At 32.6% G+C, this 17,832-nt stretch overlaps 1 protein-coding gene across 28 annotated transcripts in view; it reads left to right on the top strand.

Annotated features, from left to right (window-relative positions):
* Positions 1-17,832, top strand: part of LOC139489472 (collagen alpha-1(XIII) chain-like) — an 87,003-nt gene that overhangs the window by 29,262 nt on the left and 39,909 nt on the right. For 16 of the 28 annotated variants that reach the window (XR_011656189.1, XM_071275892.1, XM_071275891.1 and 13 more), the window contains 4 exons: positions 1,685-1,810; positions 8,316-8,342; positions 12,044-12,070; positions 16,865-16,936. Coding sequence is in view for 27 of the 28 variants with exons in the window: in XM_071275892.1 (XP_071131993.1) it covers positions 1,685-1,810; positions 8,316-8,342; positions 12,044-12,070; positions 16,865-16,936 (252 nt within the window). In the remaining variant the exon portion in view is untranslated. Of the gene's footprint in view, positions 1-397; positions 470-1,684; positions 1,811-8,315; positions 8,343-12,043; positions 12,071-16,864; positions 16,937-17,832 lie in introns of all 28 variants that reach the window. The other 12 variants (XM_071275889.1, XM_071275878.1, XM_071275888.1 and 9 more) reach the window with 2 other exon arrangements.

Below are 17,832 nucleotides of genomic sequence, written 5' to 3'. Positions count from 1 at the left end.
AAAGATGGAAGACACTATTCAAATATATTATTTTTAATATCTGACCAATACATGACTTGCAAACATATGAAGCAGAGGCGGATTTAGGGGGAGGAGGGTCCTTTTCTATGAAAAATTTGGTAGAATATATAGGAAATTACTTAAGCTTGACCAGAGTGGGGCCCCTCTTATAAAAAAATTCTGGATCCTCCACTGTGAAGGATGATATTTTTTACAAAACTTTTTGAAAATTTCACTTTCAAAGAACCAAAATAATTGTCTGATCAATCTATTTCTTCTTTTGTAAGTTTGGTTTGATTTTATAAGAAACCTACTTTGGATTGACTGGGTTGTATACTGTGATGTATTGATTGTTACTGTTGTGCATGTTGACTGCATGTTTGCATGTATTATACAGGGTGCTAGAGGTCCTCCCGGTTCTCCTATAACACTTTCACCAGAACAAGAACTTAAACTGGATTTCTTAAAGGTTTGTTAATACATACTTTGATTAAATTCAAATGTAACATGTGTCCTATGATTTAGAATTACCAATACATAAAGTTACCTAAAAATAGATTAACTTATAATTGATTTCATGTAAAATTATATAGGATTATTATTAGAATGTATGCTCATATCATAACAATAATAAATGCTTGCAATGATAACTGAATTTTCATTAAGGATAACTTGTTATTTCTGCTGTTTGAACCTGCTGTTTCATTGCAAAATGGATTAATCCCTGGTGTTCAGTCTTAACAACCCAGAGGCGGATTTAGGGGGGGGGGGCCGCCTTTTTGGGAAAAAAATTGGTTGCTTATATAGGGAATCACTGAAGCATGACTGGAGCGGGCCCCTTCTTAGGTCAGTCAGTGGGCCCCCACTTATGAAAATTTCTGGATCTGCCACTGCAACCATTCAGTGTTATTATATGTACAAATGTACATTTTTGTGTTTTTGAAAGGCACTGTACTAAATTACTTCATAATTATAAGAATCTTTTATAAGAAAACTACATAATATTAAGGATTTTCAATTAAAACATGTTTTTCTGTGTGGTAATTGATTCAAGAGTTGTCTGCCCATGACCTACCTGGGAGCTACAGAATCGACATCAATGAAAGTTTCAAAAGGGTCAATAATCCTGGATACTTATAACTAATTGATTATAACTCGTTTGATTTGCTTATGATATGTTTATGTTTTGATGTATATGTGTAACGTAAATACTACCACTTTATAGTAAATGATGTAAGATGATGGAATGAAATATTTATATCCTAGCGAATTACAAGATGATAATAAAATGTGAAGATTTATAGGAAACAGGTATTACAAATTGTACTGGTTAATCTCTTCATAACTAAGTACACTTGAAAAAACAATAATTCATAATCATTTTGGTTAAAAAAAATGGAAATTATTATGTTAGGTGTTATCTTTGTATCTTGATGTAAGAGCCTAACCCTGTTGATTTAATTAATATATTTCAACATTACTCTCAATTTATACAGCTATCATTTGTTTTATTAAAGAATGCCACAATTAAAACAACAAACTTCACAAGATATACTAAAAATAAGATTTTTCATAAAGTTTTGAATGGACATGCAATAATTAAAACAACCATTGAAATTTGTGTCGAAATCAACATGTAGCTTAAAATTGTATTTTATTGAAGTGTTAGTTTGTCTGTTGTTAGGGAGAGCCTGGAGATCCAGGAAAAAAAGGAGACCCTGGAGAACTGGGACCTCCTGGTCCGAAGGGGGACACAGGGATAGATGGAATGCCAGGATTTGATGCTTTACCTGGACCTACAGGGCCAGCAGTAAGTCAAAGTAATAAAACTTGAATGGAAAATAAAATGAAAATGAAAATACATTTCTCAAATTTTTGTGCTATTTTTACATTTCTTGAGTGGTGTAAGAAAAATATTTCGCCTCACTAGTGAAAATATCTGTTCTCAGCAGAGTACTGGTCTAAATTTAATTCTACTGAATTTTTTATTGTGCCTTCATGAATAAAGGTGACCATGCCTGATGACGTCACCTTTAAAGAACACAACCAGGGCCGTAACTATGGTTTCGAATTCAGGGGAGGCAGGGGTTTGGGGGCCGCTGATTTTTTTCTCTCTGTAAAATGGCTAAAATGACCCGTTTTATTTTTTTATTTCCTTACTTTAAAGTCATAAGAAACTTTAATTAAAAAAAATAATGCATATGTTTTTTATAACTCAATGGATAGATTTCATTATAAAACTTATGTACATATACTTTTTTCTGAAGAAAATTCTTTAATTTGTTCATATTAAGAAGAAGTTTACTTTATTTTAATTGTTTCCTGGAAACAATTCCCTGACATATTTTCTGTAAGCAAAGTGACCTCTGTGTGACCTATTTCGTAAAAACCGAGTGATTGCAATATGCATGGATGTCCTTAAAATAAACTATTATCTGATTGTACATGTTAAACATGTGCTCAATATCAATGCTTTTTGTTGATTGTTGACAAACAGGTGATGATCATTAAACTTCGGCTTCAAAACACAAATATGAAAAAATTAAAGAATTTTCTTCAGGAAAAAGTATATGTACATAAGTTATCGAGGACTTTGAATTTCAATATTGTTGAAAGCTGAACAGACATGTATATAACTACAACCAGGGACTTTCTATACTAGTATATACTTAGTATAGAAAGTCCCAGCTACAACAAATGGGAGTGTTAGACTACTCAGGCATTGACCATAATGTTTTCATACGATTGGGAGACGTTAAAAAATTGACCCATCCCAAGCTGATTCAGCTGGTAACGAATTTCCGATATCATAAAAGATTCACAATTAAAAGGGAACTTCCTCTGGTTAATAGTCAATTTGCCAATTACCGATTTGATTCTATTATTACACACTTTTTAAACAAGTTACTTCCCTTTGTCAATCTTAGACTGGTTCCATACTGGACAAAATTGGCTTTTGCCAATGCAAAGTAAGATGAATTGAAAGTGATGTATTGGCAGTTTAACTAATTTTTCATAAAAAATTATTTCTGATGTCAAAAGTATTTAGATTAACAACAAGGAATTGGCAAATAGCCTATTGAGCCCCTAAATAAAGTTTTATTCAAAATTGTAGAAAGCAAAATTTCATATTTGTCCTCGTACGAATACTGAATAACAGATGGACGGCCACACGAAAAAAAAAATACTACAGATTATATATGATCCTATTGTCATAACCCCAAAAACACTTAAACGGTTCACTTTCGATCAAAAATCTGGAAAATGACAGATATATCATGTATCATGATAACACTGTTAAAACTGTAAACATGTGTTGTTTTAAATATAACTTCAAGTTCTTTGTGTACATATTGTCAATATTTCATTTTATTACTTCAAAAAAAAAGATTGGTGTAAAATTCAGGGGAGGTAGTTGCCTCCCATGCCTCATAGGTAGTTAAGGCCCTGACAACTATATGCAAAACTTTGAAAAGTAAGGATAAAAATCATTAGAGAAACAGATTCCACCACTATAGCTTGTGTCTTACAATATTTCTCCACTCCCAACAGTTAAAATTTACTTATTTAAAAAGCTCAGCAAGCCTCACTCTTTATATATTAAAATTTAACTGTCTTAAAGGGACAGATATGGTAACACACTTGTTGCAGTGGTGGAATCTATATGTATTAGGATCAAATTTTTGTGTGTATATCCCAAAAATATCAAAGTAGTATCATAGAGAACTGCATGTAAGGAGAACAAAGGAGTCAAGTATTTAGTATACTACTAGTAAAAATAAGGCTGGGATGTAAGGAGAAGAAAGAAGTCAAGTATTTAGTATACTACTAGTAAAAATAAGGCTGGGATGTAAGGAGAACAAAGAAGTCAAGTATTTAGTATACTACTAGTAAAAATAAGGCTGGGATGTAAGGAGAAGAAAGAAGTCAAGTATTTAGTATACTACTAGTAAAAATAAGGCTGGGATGTAAGGAGAACAAAGAAGTCAAGTATTTAGTATACTACTAGTAAAAATAAGGCTGGGGTGTAAGGAGAAGAAAGAAGTCAAATATTTAGTATTCTACTAGTAAAAATAAGGCTGGGATGTAAGGTGAAGAAAGAAGTCAAGTATTTAGTATACTACTAGTAAAAATAAGGCTGGGATGTAAGGAGAAGAAAGAAGTCAAGTATTTAGTATACTACTAGTAAAAATAAGGCTGGGATGTAAGGAGGAGAAAGAAGTCAAGTATTTAGTATACTACTAGTAAAAATAAGGCTGGGATGTAAGGAGAAGAAAGAAGTCAAGTATTAGTATACTACTAGTAAAAATAAGGCTGGGATGTAAGGAGAACAAAGAAGTCAAGTATTTAGTATACTACTAGTAAAAATAAGGCTGGGGTGTAAGGAGAACAAAGAAGTCAAGTATTTAGTATACTACTAATAAAAATAAGGCTGGGATGTAAGGAGAAGAAAGAAGTCAAATATTTAGTATACTACTAGTAAAAATAAGGCTGGAATGTAAGGTGAAGAAAGAAGTCAAGTATTTAGTATACTACTAGTAAAAATAAGGCTGGGATGTAAGGAGAAGAAAGAAGTCAAGTATTTAGTATACTACTAGTAAAAATAAGGCTGGGATGTAAGGAGGAGAAAGAAGTCAAGTATTTAATATACTACTAGTAAAAATAAGGCTGGGATGTAAGGAGAAGAAAGTTTAATATACTACTAGTAAAAATAAGGCTGGGATGTAAGGAGAAGAAAGAAGTCAAATATTTAGTATACTACTAGTAAAAATAAGGCTGGAATGTAAGGTAAAGAAAGAAGTCAAGTATTTAGTATACTACTAGTAAAAATAAGGCTGGGATGTAAGGTGAAGAAAGAAGTCAAGTATTTAGTATACTACTAGTAAAAATAAGGCTGGGATGTAAGGAGAAGAAAGAAGTCAAGTATTTAGTATACTACTAGTAAAAATAAGGCTGGGATGTAAGGAGAAGAAAGAAGTCAAGTATTTAGTATACTACTAGTAAAAATAAGGCTGGGATGTAAGGAGGGGAAAGAAGTCAAGTATTTAGTATACTACTAGTAAAAATAAGGCTGAGATGTAAGGAGAAGAAAGAAGTCATGTATTTAGTATACTACTAATAAAAATAAGGCTGGGATGTAAGGAGAACAAAGAAGTCAAGTATTTAGTATACTACTAGTAAAAATAAGGCTGGGGTGTAAGGAGAACAAAGAAGTCAAGTATTTAGTATACTACTAGTAAAAATAAGGCTGGGATGTAAGGAGAAGAAAGAAGTCAAATATTTAGTATACTACTAGTAAAAATAAGGCTGGAATGTAAGGTGAAGAAAGAAGTCAAGTATTTAGTATACCACTAGTAAAAATAAGGCTGGGATGTAAGGAGAAGAAAGAAGTCAAGTATTTAGTATACTACTAGTAAAAATAAGGCTGGGATGTAAGGAGGAGAAAGAAGTCAAGTATTTAATATACTACTAGTAAAAATAAGGCTGGGATGTAAGGAGAAGAAAGTTTAATATACTACTAGTAAAAATAAGGCTGGGATGTAAGGAGATGAAAGAAGTCAAATATTTAGTATACTACTAGTAAAAATAAGGCTGGAATGTAAGGTAAAGAAAGAAGTCAAGTATTTAGTATACTACTAGTAAAAATAAGGCTGGGATGTAAGGAGAAGAAAGAAGTCAAGTATTTAGTATACTACTAGTAAAAATAAGGCTGGGATGTAAGGAGAAGAAAGAAGTCAAGTATTTAGTATACTACTAGTAAAAATAAGGCTGGGATGTAAGGAGGAGAAAGAAGTCAAGTATTTAATATACTACTAGTAAAAATAAGGCTGGGATGTAAGGAGAAGAAAGTTTAATATACTACTAGTAAAAATAAGGCTGGGATGTAAGGAGAAGAAAGAAGTCAAATATTTAGTATACTACTAGTAAAAATAAGGCTGGAATGTAAGGTAAAGAAAGAAGTCAAGTATTTAGTATACTACTAGTAAAAATAAGGCTGGGATGTAAGGAGAAGAAAGAATTCAAGTATTTAGTATACTACTAGTAAAAATAAGGCTGGGATGTAAGGAGAAGAAAGAAGTCAAGTATTTAGTATACTACTAGTAAAAATAAGGCTGGGATGTAAGGTAAAGAAAGAAGTCAAGTATTTAGTATACTACTAGTAAAAATAAGGCTGGGATGTAAGGAGAACAAAGAAGTCAAGTATTTAGTATACTACTAGTAAAAATAAGGCTGGGATGTAAGGAGAAGAAACAAGTCAAGTATTTAGTATACTACTTGTAAAAATAAGGCTGGGATGTAAGGAGAACAAAGAAGTCAAGTATTTAGTATGCTACTAGTAAAAATAAGGCTGGGATGTAAGGAGAAGAAATAATTCAAGTATTTAGTATACTACTAGTAAAAATAAGGCTGGGATGTAAGGTAAAGAAAGAAGTCAAGTATTTAGTATACTACTAGTAAAAATAAGGCTGGGATGTAAGGAGAAGAAAGAAGTCAAGTATTTAGTATACTACTAGTAAAAATAAGGCTGGGATGTAAGGTGAAGAAAGAAGTCAAGTATTTAGTATACTACTAGTAAAAATAAGGCTGGGATGTAAGGAGAAGAAAGAAGTCAAGTATTTAGTATACTACTAGTAAAAATAAGGCTGGGGTGTAAGGAGAAGAAAGAAGTCAAATATTTAGTATACTACTAGTAAAAATAAGGCTGGGATGTAAGGAGAAGAAAGTTTAATATACTACTAGTAAAAATAAGGCTGGGATGTAAGGAGAAGAAAGAAGTCAAGTATTTAGTATACTACTAGTAAAAATAAGGCTGGGATGTAAGGAGAAGAAAGAAGTCAAGTATTTAGTATACTACTAGTAAAAATAAGGCTGGGATGTAAGGTGAAGAAAGAAGTCAAGTATTTAGTATACTACTAGTAAAAATAAGGCTGGGATGTAAGGAGAAGAAAGAAGTCAAGTATTTAGTATACTACTAGTAAAAATAAGGCTGGGGTGTAAGGAGAAGAAAGAAGTCAAATATTTAGTATACTACTAGTAAAAATAAGGCTGGGATGTAAGGAGAAGAAAGTTTAATATACTACTAGTAAAAATAAGGCTGGGATGTAAGGAGAAGAAAGAAGTCAAGTATTTAGTATACTACTAGTAAAAATAAGGCTGGGATGTAAGGAGAAGAAAGAAGTCAAGTATTTAGTATACTACTAGTAAAAATAAGGCTGGGATGTAAGGAGAAGAAAGAAGTCAAGTATTTAGTATACTACTAGTAAAAATAAGGCTGGGATGTAAGGAGAAGAAACAAGTCAAGTATTTAGTATACTACTAGTAAAAATAAGGCTGGGATGTAAGGAGAACAAAGAAGTCAAGTATTTAGTATACTACTAGTAAAAATAAGGCTGGGATGTAAGGAGAAGAAAGAAGTCAAGTATTTAGTATACTACTAGTAAAAATAAGGCTGGGATGTAAGGAGAAGAAAGAAGTCAAGTATTTAGTATACTACTAGTAAAAATAAGGCTGGGATGTAAGGAGAAGAAAGAAGTCAAGTATTTAGTATACTACTAGTAACAATAAGGCTGGGATGTAAGGAGAAGAAACAAGTCAAGTATTTAGTATACTACTAGTAAAAATAAGGCTGGGATGTAAGGAGAACAAAGAAGTCAAGTATTTAGTATACTACTAGTAAAAATAAGGCTTGGATGTAAGGAGAAGAAAGAAGTCAAGTATTTAGTATACTACTAGTAAAAATAAGGCTGGGATGTAAGGAGAACAAAGAAGTCAAGTATTTAGTATACTACTAGTAAAAATAAGGCTGGGATGTAAGGAGAAGAAAGAAGTCAAGTATTTAGTATACTACTAGTAAAAATAAGGCTCACAAGAAGATAGGGGAAAGATACCAAAGGGACATTCATAAGACAAAAATAAACTGACAAACCCAAGGAATTAAAGAAGAGGAACAAAAGACAACCAACATTACACAAAATATCAAATAGAAACTAAAGACACAAGCCTTACAGAAAAAAAAACTAGGGTATTCTCAGGTGCTCGGTAAGAGTAAGCAGATCCTGCCTCATATGTGGCATCCATCATGTTGCTCATATAAGTACAAACACAGTGATATCTCTGATTTCTTAGATCACTTTTGGGGAGGACTGGATTGGGGTTATGACAATAGGATCATATCTGTAGTCATCTGAAACAGATAATCCAACTCACTAGACTTCCTTGTGGACTGTTTGAAAATCATAGTAATCATCAATCTGAAAGTTCATGGTATTGTAAACTAAAATTAATATTACAGTTCTGGTCTTTTATCATTTCAGGGACCACCAGGACCAAGAGGGCCAGCTGTAAGTCCTTTTATTATTTATCTCTTGTGTAGGATATTTCAGTTAATTATCAAATACTTAAGATTTCATGATATTGGTTTCAATACTGTTCACAAATAATGTTAACAAATTGAGTTCACTATAAAGGTTGCATAGTAAAATAATTTTTGTCTTTCCTGACTAAAATTTATCTGTATTTGCCAATGTAGATGGTAACAGTTACATGTATTGCTGAGAATGTCAGATATTATGAAGTGTCAGCCAGTTATAATTGTTTTTTTATTTTTATTTTATATATAATATTTGAATAATGTCTTGGTAATTCTGATATTGTATATACTAGAGGGTGTGATAACTGGCCTATTTTTAGCTCACCTGTCCCGAAGGGACAAGTGAGCTTATGCCATCACTTGGCGTCCGTCGTCGTCCGTCGTCTGTCGTCGTCCGTCGTCTGTCGTCGTAAACTATTTCAAGAATCTTCTCCTCTGAAACTACTGGGCCAAATACTTTCAAACTTTAACTGAATGTTCCTTAGGGTATCTTATTTATAAATTGTATCCGAAGTTTTGATCTATCAACAAACATGGTCGCCATTGCTAAAAATAGAACATAGGGGTCAAATGCAGTTTTTGGCTTATAACTCAAAAACCAAAGCATTTAGAGCAAATCTGACAGGGGTAATATTGTTTATCAGGTCAAGATCTATCTGCCTTGAAATTTTCAGATGAATCAGACAACCCGTTGTTGGGTTGCTGCCCTTGAATTGGTAATTTTAAGGAAATTTTGCTGTTTTGGGTTATTATCTTGAATATAATTATAGATAGAGATAAACTGTAAACAGGAATAATGTTCAGCAAAGTAAGATTTACAAATAAGTCAACATGACGGAAATGGTCAGTTGACCCCTTTAGGAGTTATTGCCCTTTATAGTCAATTTTGAACCATTTTTTGTAAATCTTAGTAATCTTTTACAAAAATCTTCTCCTCTGAAACTACTTGGCCAAATACTTCCAAACTTTAATTGAATGTTCCTTAGGGTATCTAGTTTGTAAATTGTATCCAAAGTTATGATCTATCAACAAACATGGTCGCCATTGCTAAAAATAGAACATAGGGGTCAAATGCAGTTTTTGGATTATAACTCAAAAACCAAAGCATTTAGAGCAAATCTGACATGGGGTAATATTGTTTATCAGGTCAAGATCTATCTGCCCTGAAATTTATAGATGAATCAGACAACCTGTTGTTGGGTTGCTGCCCCTGAATTGGTAATTTTAAGGAAATTTTGCTGTTTTTGTTTATTATCTTGAATATTATTATAGATAGAGATAAACTGTAAACAGGAATAATGTTCAGAAAAGTAAGATTTACAAATAAGTCAACATGACGGAAATGGTCAGTTGACCCCTTTAGGAGTTATTGCCCTTTATAGTCAATTTTTAACCATTTTTCGTAAATCTTAGTAATCTTTTACAAAAATCTTCTCCTCTGAAACTACTGGGCCAAATACTTCCAAACTTTAACTGAATGTTCCTTAGGGTATCTAGTTTGTAAATTATATCCGAAGTTGTGATCTATCAACAAACATGGTCGCCATTGCTAAAAATAGAACATAGGGGTCAAATGCAGTTTTTGGCTTATAACTCAAAAACCAAAGCATTTAGAGCAAATCTGACATGGGATAATATTGTTTATCAGGTCAAGATCTATCTGCCCTGTAATTTTCAGATGAATCAGACAACCTGTTGTTGGGTTACTGCCCCTGAATTGGTAATTTTAAAGAAATTTTGCTGTTTTTGGTTATTATCTTGAATATTATTATAGATAGAGATAAACTGTAAACAGGAATAATGTTCAGCAAAGTAAGATTTACAAATAAGTCAACATGACGGAAATGGTCAGTTGACCCCTTTAGGAGTTATTGCCCTTTATAGTCAATTTTTAACCATTTTTCGTAAATCTTAGTAATCTTTTACAAAAATCTTCTCCTCTGAAACTACTGGGCCAAATACTTCCAAACTTTAACTGAATGTTCCTTAGGGTATCTAGTTTGTAAATTGTATCCGAAGTTATGATCTATCAACAAACATGGTCGCCATTGCTAAAAATAGAACATAGGGGTCAAATGCAGTTTTTGGCTTATAACTCAAAAACCAAAGCATTTAGAGCAAATCTGACGTTGGGTAATATTGTTTATCAGGTCAAGATCTATCTGCCCTGAAATTTTCAGATGAATCAGACAACCTGTTGTTGGGTTGCTGCCCCTGAATTGATAATTTTAAGGAAATTTTGCTGTTTTTGTTTATTATCTTGAATATAATTATAGATAGAAATAAACTGTAAACAGCAATAATGTTCAGCAAAGTAAGATCTTCAATTAAGTCAATTTGACCAAAATTGTCAATTGACCACTTAAGGAGTTATTGCCCTTTAAAGACTTTTTTCACAATTTGTTCATCATGTTGACTTACTTTAAAAAATCTTCTCCTTTGAAACTGCTGTATCAATTTCAGCCAAACTTAGGCTAAATGAGTTTCAGAGTATCTAGTATAAATTTTATATTTTATTTCCTTGTATGTCAAGATACATAGCTCCTATGGCTTAAATAGAACATAGGAGAAAATGATTATTTTTTTTGGCTTTTGAAGAAAATAGGACGATCCAAAAAACATTTAAATAAATTGAAAAGCCAAAATAATCATTGATGAGAGATTTAACCAAAAGAATTAAGGTGAGCGATTCAGGCTCTTGAGAGCCTCTTGTTTTCAATGGTATCTTTACTCGGGTTTCACTGTTTACTAGTATTTATTAGTTAAAGTAGTACTTTATAAAAATTAAAAAAATGTTTGTTTTGTTTAAATATGTAGTTTAACCATATACCTCGAAGAACCAAAAATTAGTACTTTAACAAAAAATCATGAAATATCATACCTGTGTATGAGCATAGGCGGATCCAGGGGGGGGCCCTGGGGGGCCCGGCCCCCCTTACATTGGAAAAATTTGGTTGATTATATAGGGAATCACTGAAGCATGACTGGAGCTGGCCCCCCCTTAGGTCAGTCAGAGGGCCCCCCCTTAGGAAAAGTTCTGGATCCGCCACTGATGAGTTTTGTAATTTGAAAGTATCAACCACATGAAAGAATTTCTAAAATATATTTCCTCTTAATTATCTATGTTAACCCACCATTTATTGTGAGTTTGAATGAGCTTTATGTTTTTTAATCAAAAATGTATTTATTTAAGACAAAACAGTTTTGCCATTTCAAGAGAAAAAACAATGTCTTTTTTAGACTTGATATCTCTGTGAATATTCATAATGTTTGAAATATTTTACTTTTTTCTCATACTAACCTCATTATATTTTTTATGCCCCACCTACGATAGTGGAGGGGCATTATGTTTTCTGGTCTGTGCTCTGTTCGTTCGTCCATCCGTTCATCCATCCGTTTGTCTGTGCGTCCTTTCAGGTTAAAGTTTTTGGTTAAGGTATTTTTTGATGAAATTGAAGTCCAATCAACTTGAAACTTAGTACATATGTTCTCTATAGTATAATCTTTCTAATTTTAATGCCAAATTAGATTATTACCCAATTTGACGTCCCATGGAACATGGAAAAGGATAGTGCGAGTGGGGCATCTGTGTACTTTGGACACATTCTTGTTTGCAATTGTTGTACCTTATAAAATGTAGTTTTAAATACAATACTTTATGATAACTTCCAGGGAAAAGATGGTCTACCCGGTCGAAAAGTAAGTTTATGTAACATTTTTAAAGAGAACTCCTTAGATCAGATTATAAGTCTTTGGTTTTAAAGGATTATATTGAATTTCAATCACATCCTACAACCAACACTTATGATTTTGTTTGAAACCTGGTACTGCTATTGTTATTTCAAACAAGGAAGTCTATTTTGGATTGTTTTTCATTTCTTCACTGCTTGAATGAAACAGGCTGTTATTGTTGAACCCTTTGTTCTCTTTTTTACACTTAATTAAGGATGTTCGCTACTCTGCTAAAAAATAACAAGCTTTTTAAAAGACTATTTTGAATTGATAGTATATAGATAATGAAACTAAAAAATTAGAAAAAAATGGAGGGTCCGTGTGCTCGTTTTAGAGATATGAGCCATTGAAAATTTGGAGGGAAATTATTCTCTCTAGATTGTTCATATATTTCACATTGGCACCTTATTTGTTTCTAACACCATGAAAAAATAGCAAGAATTTTATAAAAATTTGAAATATGGCTTTTTAAACTTTATGTAATAAAATTATAAAAAGAAAAGTAGGGGTTAGTGGGCAAAATTTTAAAATGACAATACATGGATAAAACCAGAGGATTACGAAAATCTGGCAAAAAGTAAAAAAATGGAGGAGCAAACATCCTTAAATAAAACAGTAACATGCATGGAATTACAATGTTTATTTTTGTGTGAATTAAAATGCTCATACTTTTCATGTTAACTTGTATAAATATTTTAACTGTTTGCTGTAAAATAGTAGGATATTGTTACCAAACAAACATCATAGAAATCACTTTTTGCAAAAGATCATCTTTTCCATTTAAAACATTGTTGTTGCATTATAAAATTGATCATCACACTAGATATATGTTATAGGGTAGAAGAGGCCCTAGAGGCCATAGTGGTACTCTGTTAGGTGGTAAAGCAAGTACAGCCCCACAAAATTCTGGAATGAATAATGGTTTTCCAGCTGGTTTTATTCAGGGCCCTCAGGGTCCAAAAGGGCCGAGGGTGAGCCTGAAATGGAATTAAACAAACACAAAATTATAGAATTTTCTTGATTTACAAGCTTTAAGTTATTTAAATGCAAAATATATTTTAAGTGATACAACAGAAAACAATTGTTGTCTTTTACTAAAAAATATTTCTTGGATTCAGTCCTTGGATTTTATTTTGGATACTTTGCCCCAAAATTAATGACTTTCATGTAATGTCTGCAATTGTATCACTTAAAATAGTTTATCATTGCTGCAGTCAGTTTGTGGATGTATCATTGCTTTGTATATTTGACTGACTGTAGCAATGATACTCTAACAAACCATGACTGCAGCAGTGTTTTTTTCCACATACTTGGGAAGGAGGATATAATGTCAAAGAAAGCAGGGATAGATGTATTCCCACACCCCTCATGGATGCTACAAGGTGTCAAATGTTTTAGAAAAATAAGTTCTGCTTAATATTTAATTGAAAGTAAGTAGTAGTGGTGTTTTATTATCTCCCCTTGAAGCAATCGAGACGATGTAGAATAGAAGTGTTATCAAGGTATAAGGGAGCTATTACAACGGCAGCTCCTGAGGTTAAGGGTGAAACACAAGAAGATGAAGACGATATTTCAGGCAGAAGGAGACGATCAAAGAGTTCTTGTCGTGGACCAAGGGTATTGAGTTGTGGTGGTGGTGGGATTGCTGCAGTCATGACTCAAATTTTATATCTTTGTTAGATTGCTGACTGCAGTAAAATCTATTACTACTGTACTTGTACTTTTTTTCGCGGGTACTTATTTTCGCGAATTGTGTATTTCAAACACGTTTGTGGGTATTCATTTTCGCGATTTTATAATTTTTGCCTTTCAGGTGAAAGGTTTGATTTAGATTCGCGTGTATTTATTTTCGCGATAATAAACCAATGCGAAATTCGTGAAAATAAAAAAACCGCGAAAATTAGTACAATTACAGTATATACCATACATCTTTCATGACTGCAGTAAAGAAATAACAAGAGAAATATTTGAAATAATGGACGAAAGTACAAATTATTTGAACATGAATTAAAATCTGAGAAAAGGAATACATACATTTAAGAAATGGGTTGAACATTGAGGGCTTGGAAAAAAATGGAGAAAATAATCATTATTATTTCCCCTGAAAGAACAAGTGGTGAACATGTTTATTGGAGATAAGGACATGGGAGGTTGAAGGAACCATCAACTGTGATACCTCAAGACTGGTGATCCTTATAGGAACAGATGATCCGATAGTATTTGTAAATGTGGACTCATTTGCTGTAATGAGGGGATAACTTGCTGCAGTCATGATTCATATTTAATCAAGAAAATTAATTTTGCTTTACGAAACCTCTGCAATATTTTTACTTAATTTACTAAATACTTGTTTTTCTAATTTTTTGCAATGCTTATAAAAACCATAAGCCTGTTATTTTGAATAATTATAAAGATTCTAAGAAATTAGTCACAGATGTATAATTTTACAAGATGCAGAGGTTTTATTATGTATATTCACTAATAAAATTTATAACTTACAGAGCAGACATTTTGTATAGCTTTGATATAATTCATCCATATTTTATATCACATGAAAGTTGCAATTTTATATCTGTACACTAATGTCATTTTGTAATTATAGGCAAAACTACACTGTATATAAATATATTTTGTTTTTTATAATTTTTGTGTCTTAGTGGAATTTAAATTATGAGATTTCTGTTTTATAATTTCAGGTACAAAAAGCATGCATATGAAAACCACATTGTTATATATGATATGATTGTATTATATTCAGGAGTAGAGCCAAGATTTCTATTTAAATAATGATTTTTATTTAATTTTAAAATTTATGAAATAAGTAAGAGAAAGGCTGGTGATTATCATAGTAATTATATTTGTTTACATACATTATGTTTTATATTTATATGTTTAAGATATGTTTTTCAGAAACCTTGATTATTTATTGAACATTTAACAGCAGAAAAGGTTATTTTTGCATTCTGGTATTATTTTTTCAAGCCTCATCATCTTGGGTAGATTGTCCATAAACATGGTATATTTTTATGCCCCACCTACGATAGTAGAGGGGCATTATGTTTTCTGGTCTGTGCGTCCGTTCGTCCGTCCATCCGTTCGTCCGACTGTCCCGCTCCAGGTTAAAGTTTTTGGTCAAGGTAGTTTTTGATGAAGTTGAAGTCCAATCGACTTCAAACTTAGTACACATGTTCCCTATGATATGATCTTTCTAATTTTAATGCCAAATTAGAGTTTTTACCCCAATTTCACGGTCCACTGAACATGGAAAAGGATAGTGCGAGTGGGGCATTCGTGTACTGAGGACACATTCTTGTTTTCTCTGAATTATATCACACTTTCAAGGATTTTTTAGTGTATTTTTCTAGTCTTTTGGACTTGAGCATTCAAAGTACAAATGCTGCACTGCACATAACAAATGTTCCTCCAATAACTGTATCAGATGACCAAAAACTTGTATAAATAACAGAAATCCATGTGAAACATTTGATAGCATTAAATCCAAAAGGTCATACATAAAACAACCAAATACTCTAAAGTAATTATCATTTATAGAACTTTTGCATCATCATGGTTGGATAAACTTTAAATATCTCTACTGTGATTGGAAGTTTTGATGGTTATAGTACATTTTTAGCTCACCCTTCCTGAAGGGCCAAGTGAGCTTTTCTCATCACTTGGCGTCCGTCCTCCATCGTCGTCATCCATCGTCGTCGTCATCTGTCGTCGTACTTAACTTTTTACATTTTGAACTTCTTCTAGAGAACCACTGAATGGAATGAAACCAAACATGGCATTAAAGGTTCAGTATGAGGTGCTGACCAAGTGTTGTTACATTGTAGCCAATCCATTATCCAAGATGGCCGCCAGCATGGGACTTAGTTTAACATAGGACCCTATTGGAAATGCATACAAATGACTTCTTTTAGAGAACTACTGAATGGAATGAAACCAAACATGGCATGAATGTTTCTTATGAGGTGCTGACCAAGTGTTGTTGCTTTGTAACCGATCCATTATCCAAGATGGCCTCCAGCATGGGACTTAGTTTAACATAGGACCCTATGGGAAATACATACAAATGTCTTCTTTTTGAGAACCACTGAATGAAATGAAATCAAACATAGCATGAATGTTTCTGATGAGATGCTGACCAAGTGTTGTTACATTGCTGATCCAACATCCAATATGGCCACAAGCAGGAAGGGGGGGGGCTTAGTTTAACATAGGACCCTATGGGAAATGAAATGCATACAAATGACTTCTTTTAGAGAACCACTGAATGGAATGAAACCAAATATAGCATAAATGTTTCTTATGAGATGCTGACCAAGTGTCGATACTTTGTAGCCGATCCATCATCCAAGATGGCCGCTAGCAGGGGGCTTAGTTTAAGATAGGATTTATGGGGAAATGCATACAACAGTCTTCTTCTAGAGAACCACTGAATTGAATGAAATCAAACATAGCATGGATGTTCCTTTCCTTATGAGGTGCTGGCCAAGTGTTGTTACTTTGTAGCCAAATTTTATCTTTTTTATATGATTTCAAAAACCCAAGTAGAGTCAGGTGAGCGATAAAGGCTCTTGAGAGCCTCTAGTTTTTTACCCCCAAAAAGGAGAATAAAAAAGGGATGTGTGACACAACTGCATACTATACAAGGCTAAATTATAGATACACAGGGACAAAAAAAACAACATAAAAGGACAATGCATAGTAGATGTAGACATTTTGATATTAATTACTCTTTATTTGATTTTATAGGGAGAGATAGGTTTACCTGGTAACCATGGATCTCAAGGAGAGAAAGGTCAGAAAGGCAGCAGAGGTAAAAAGGTAATGATATATATATGTTTGTATGGTTAAACCTGTGCATTTAGTTAGAGTATACTTTGAAAAATTAATAAACTCCTTATATCTTATATTTCTTTGGATTTTCCTGAAGATTGTTTACTATTTAATTATCATTTTCCATCCATGTCCTAAATTTTAAGAAATAAATTTTCATCACAGAAACTAAGACATACTGTTCAAAGACCAGTTACTGTCATCTGGCATTTTATTCAATAACAAATGTGTTGCGTAATATTATCCATTAAAAATATTCTTACCACATCATGGGGAGATGTGTGTCATCCTTCTATGATGCTCTCAGTTTTAGAAAACTGTTCAATTTCTGATAAAGTAATAGTGTGAGCCAAAATTTGTTCCTGTGAAAAAAGTTCCAGTGGAACTAATTTCACAGGAAATATGTTCTGGGAGAACTTTTTTCACAGACAATTTCTATATAATTTGTTCCATCTCTATGAAATAAGTTCCACACTTTACTTGGTGAAATAAGTTCTGGGTTGGTGCAATTTGTTCCTTACCTAGTGAAATAAGTTCCATGTTTGTGAGATTTGTTCCTTACCTGGTGAAATAAGTTCTGGATTTGTGAAATTTGTTCCTCACCTGGTGAAATAAGTTCCTCGTCTGTGAAGTATGTTCCACTGGTTAAACAAGTTATCTTATATACTGAGCACTTGTCATCAGTGAGTTTAAAGTCATTATAAAATACATGTATTATATTGATAATGTAAATTATGTAATAAATAAAAAGTGTAAACATCCAATTGGATCATGTGGAGTAAAGCAAAAGTTTAATAACATGCTCAATTAATAATACTAAAAATGGCACTTACTAGTATGAGGCAGGAAAGAGTAGAATAAGAAATTATAATAAAAGTTATCCT

This window comes from Mytilus edulis, chromosome 9, assembly GCF_963676685.1.
Source record: "Mytilus edulis chromosome 9, xbMytEdul2.2, whole genome shotgun sequence".
Lineage (NCBI taxonomy): Eukaryota > Metazoa > Mollusca > Bivalvia > Mytilida > Mytilidae > Mytilus > Mytilus edulis.
Note: the sequence above shows the minus strand (reverse complement) of the source record. Positions and strands in the feature narration are given on the sequence as shown.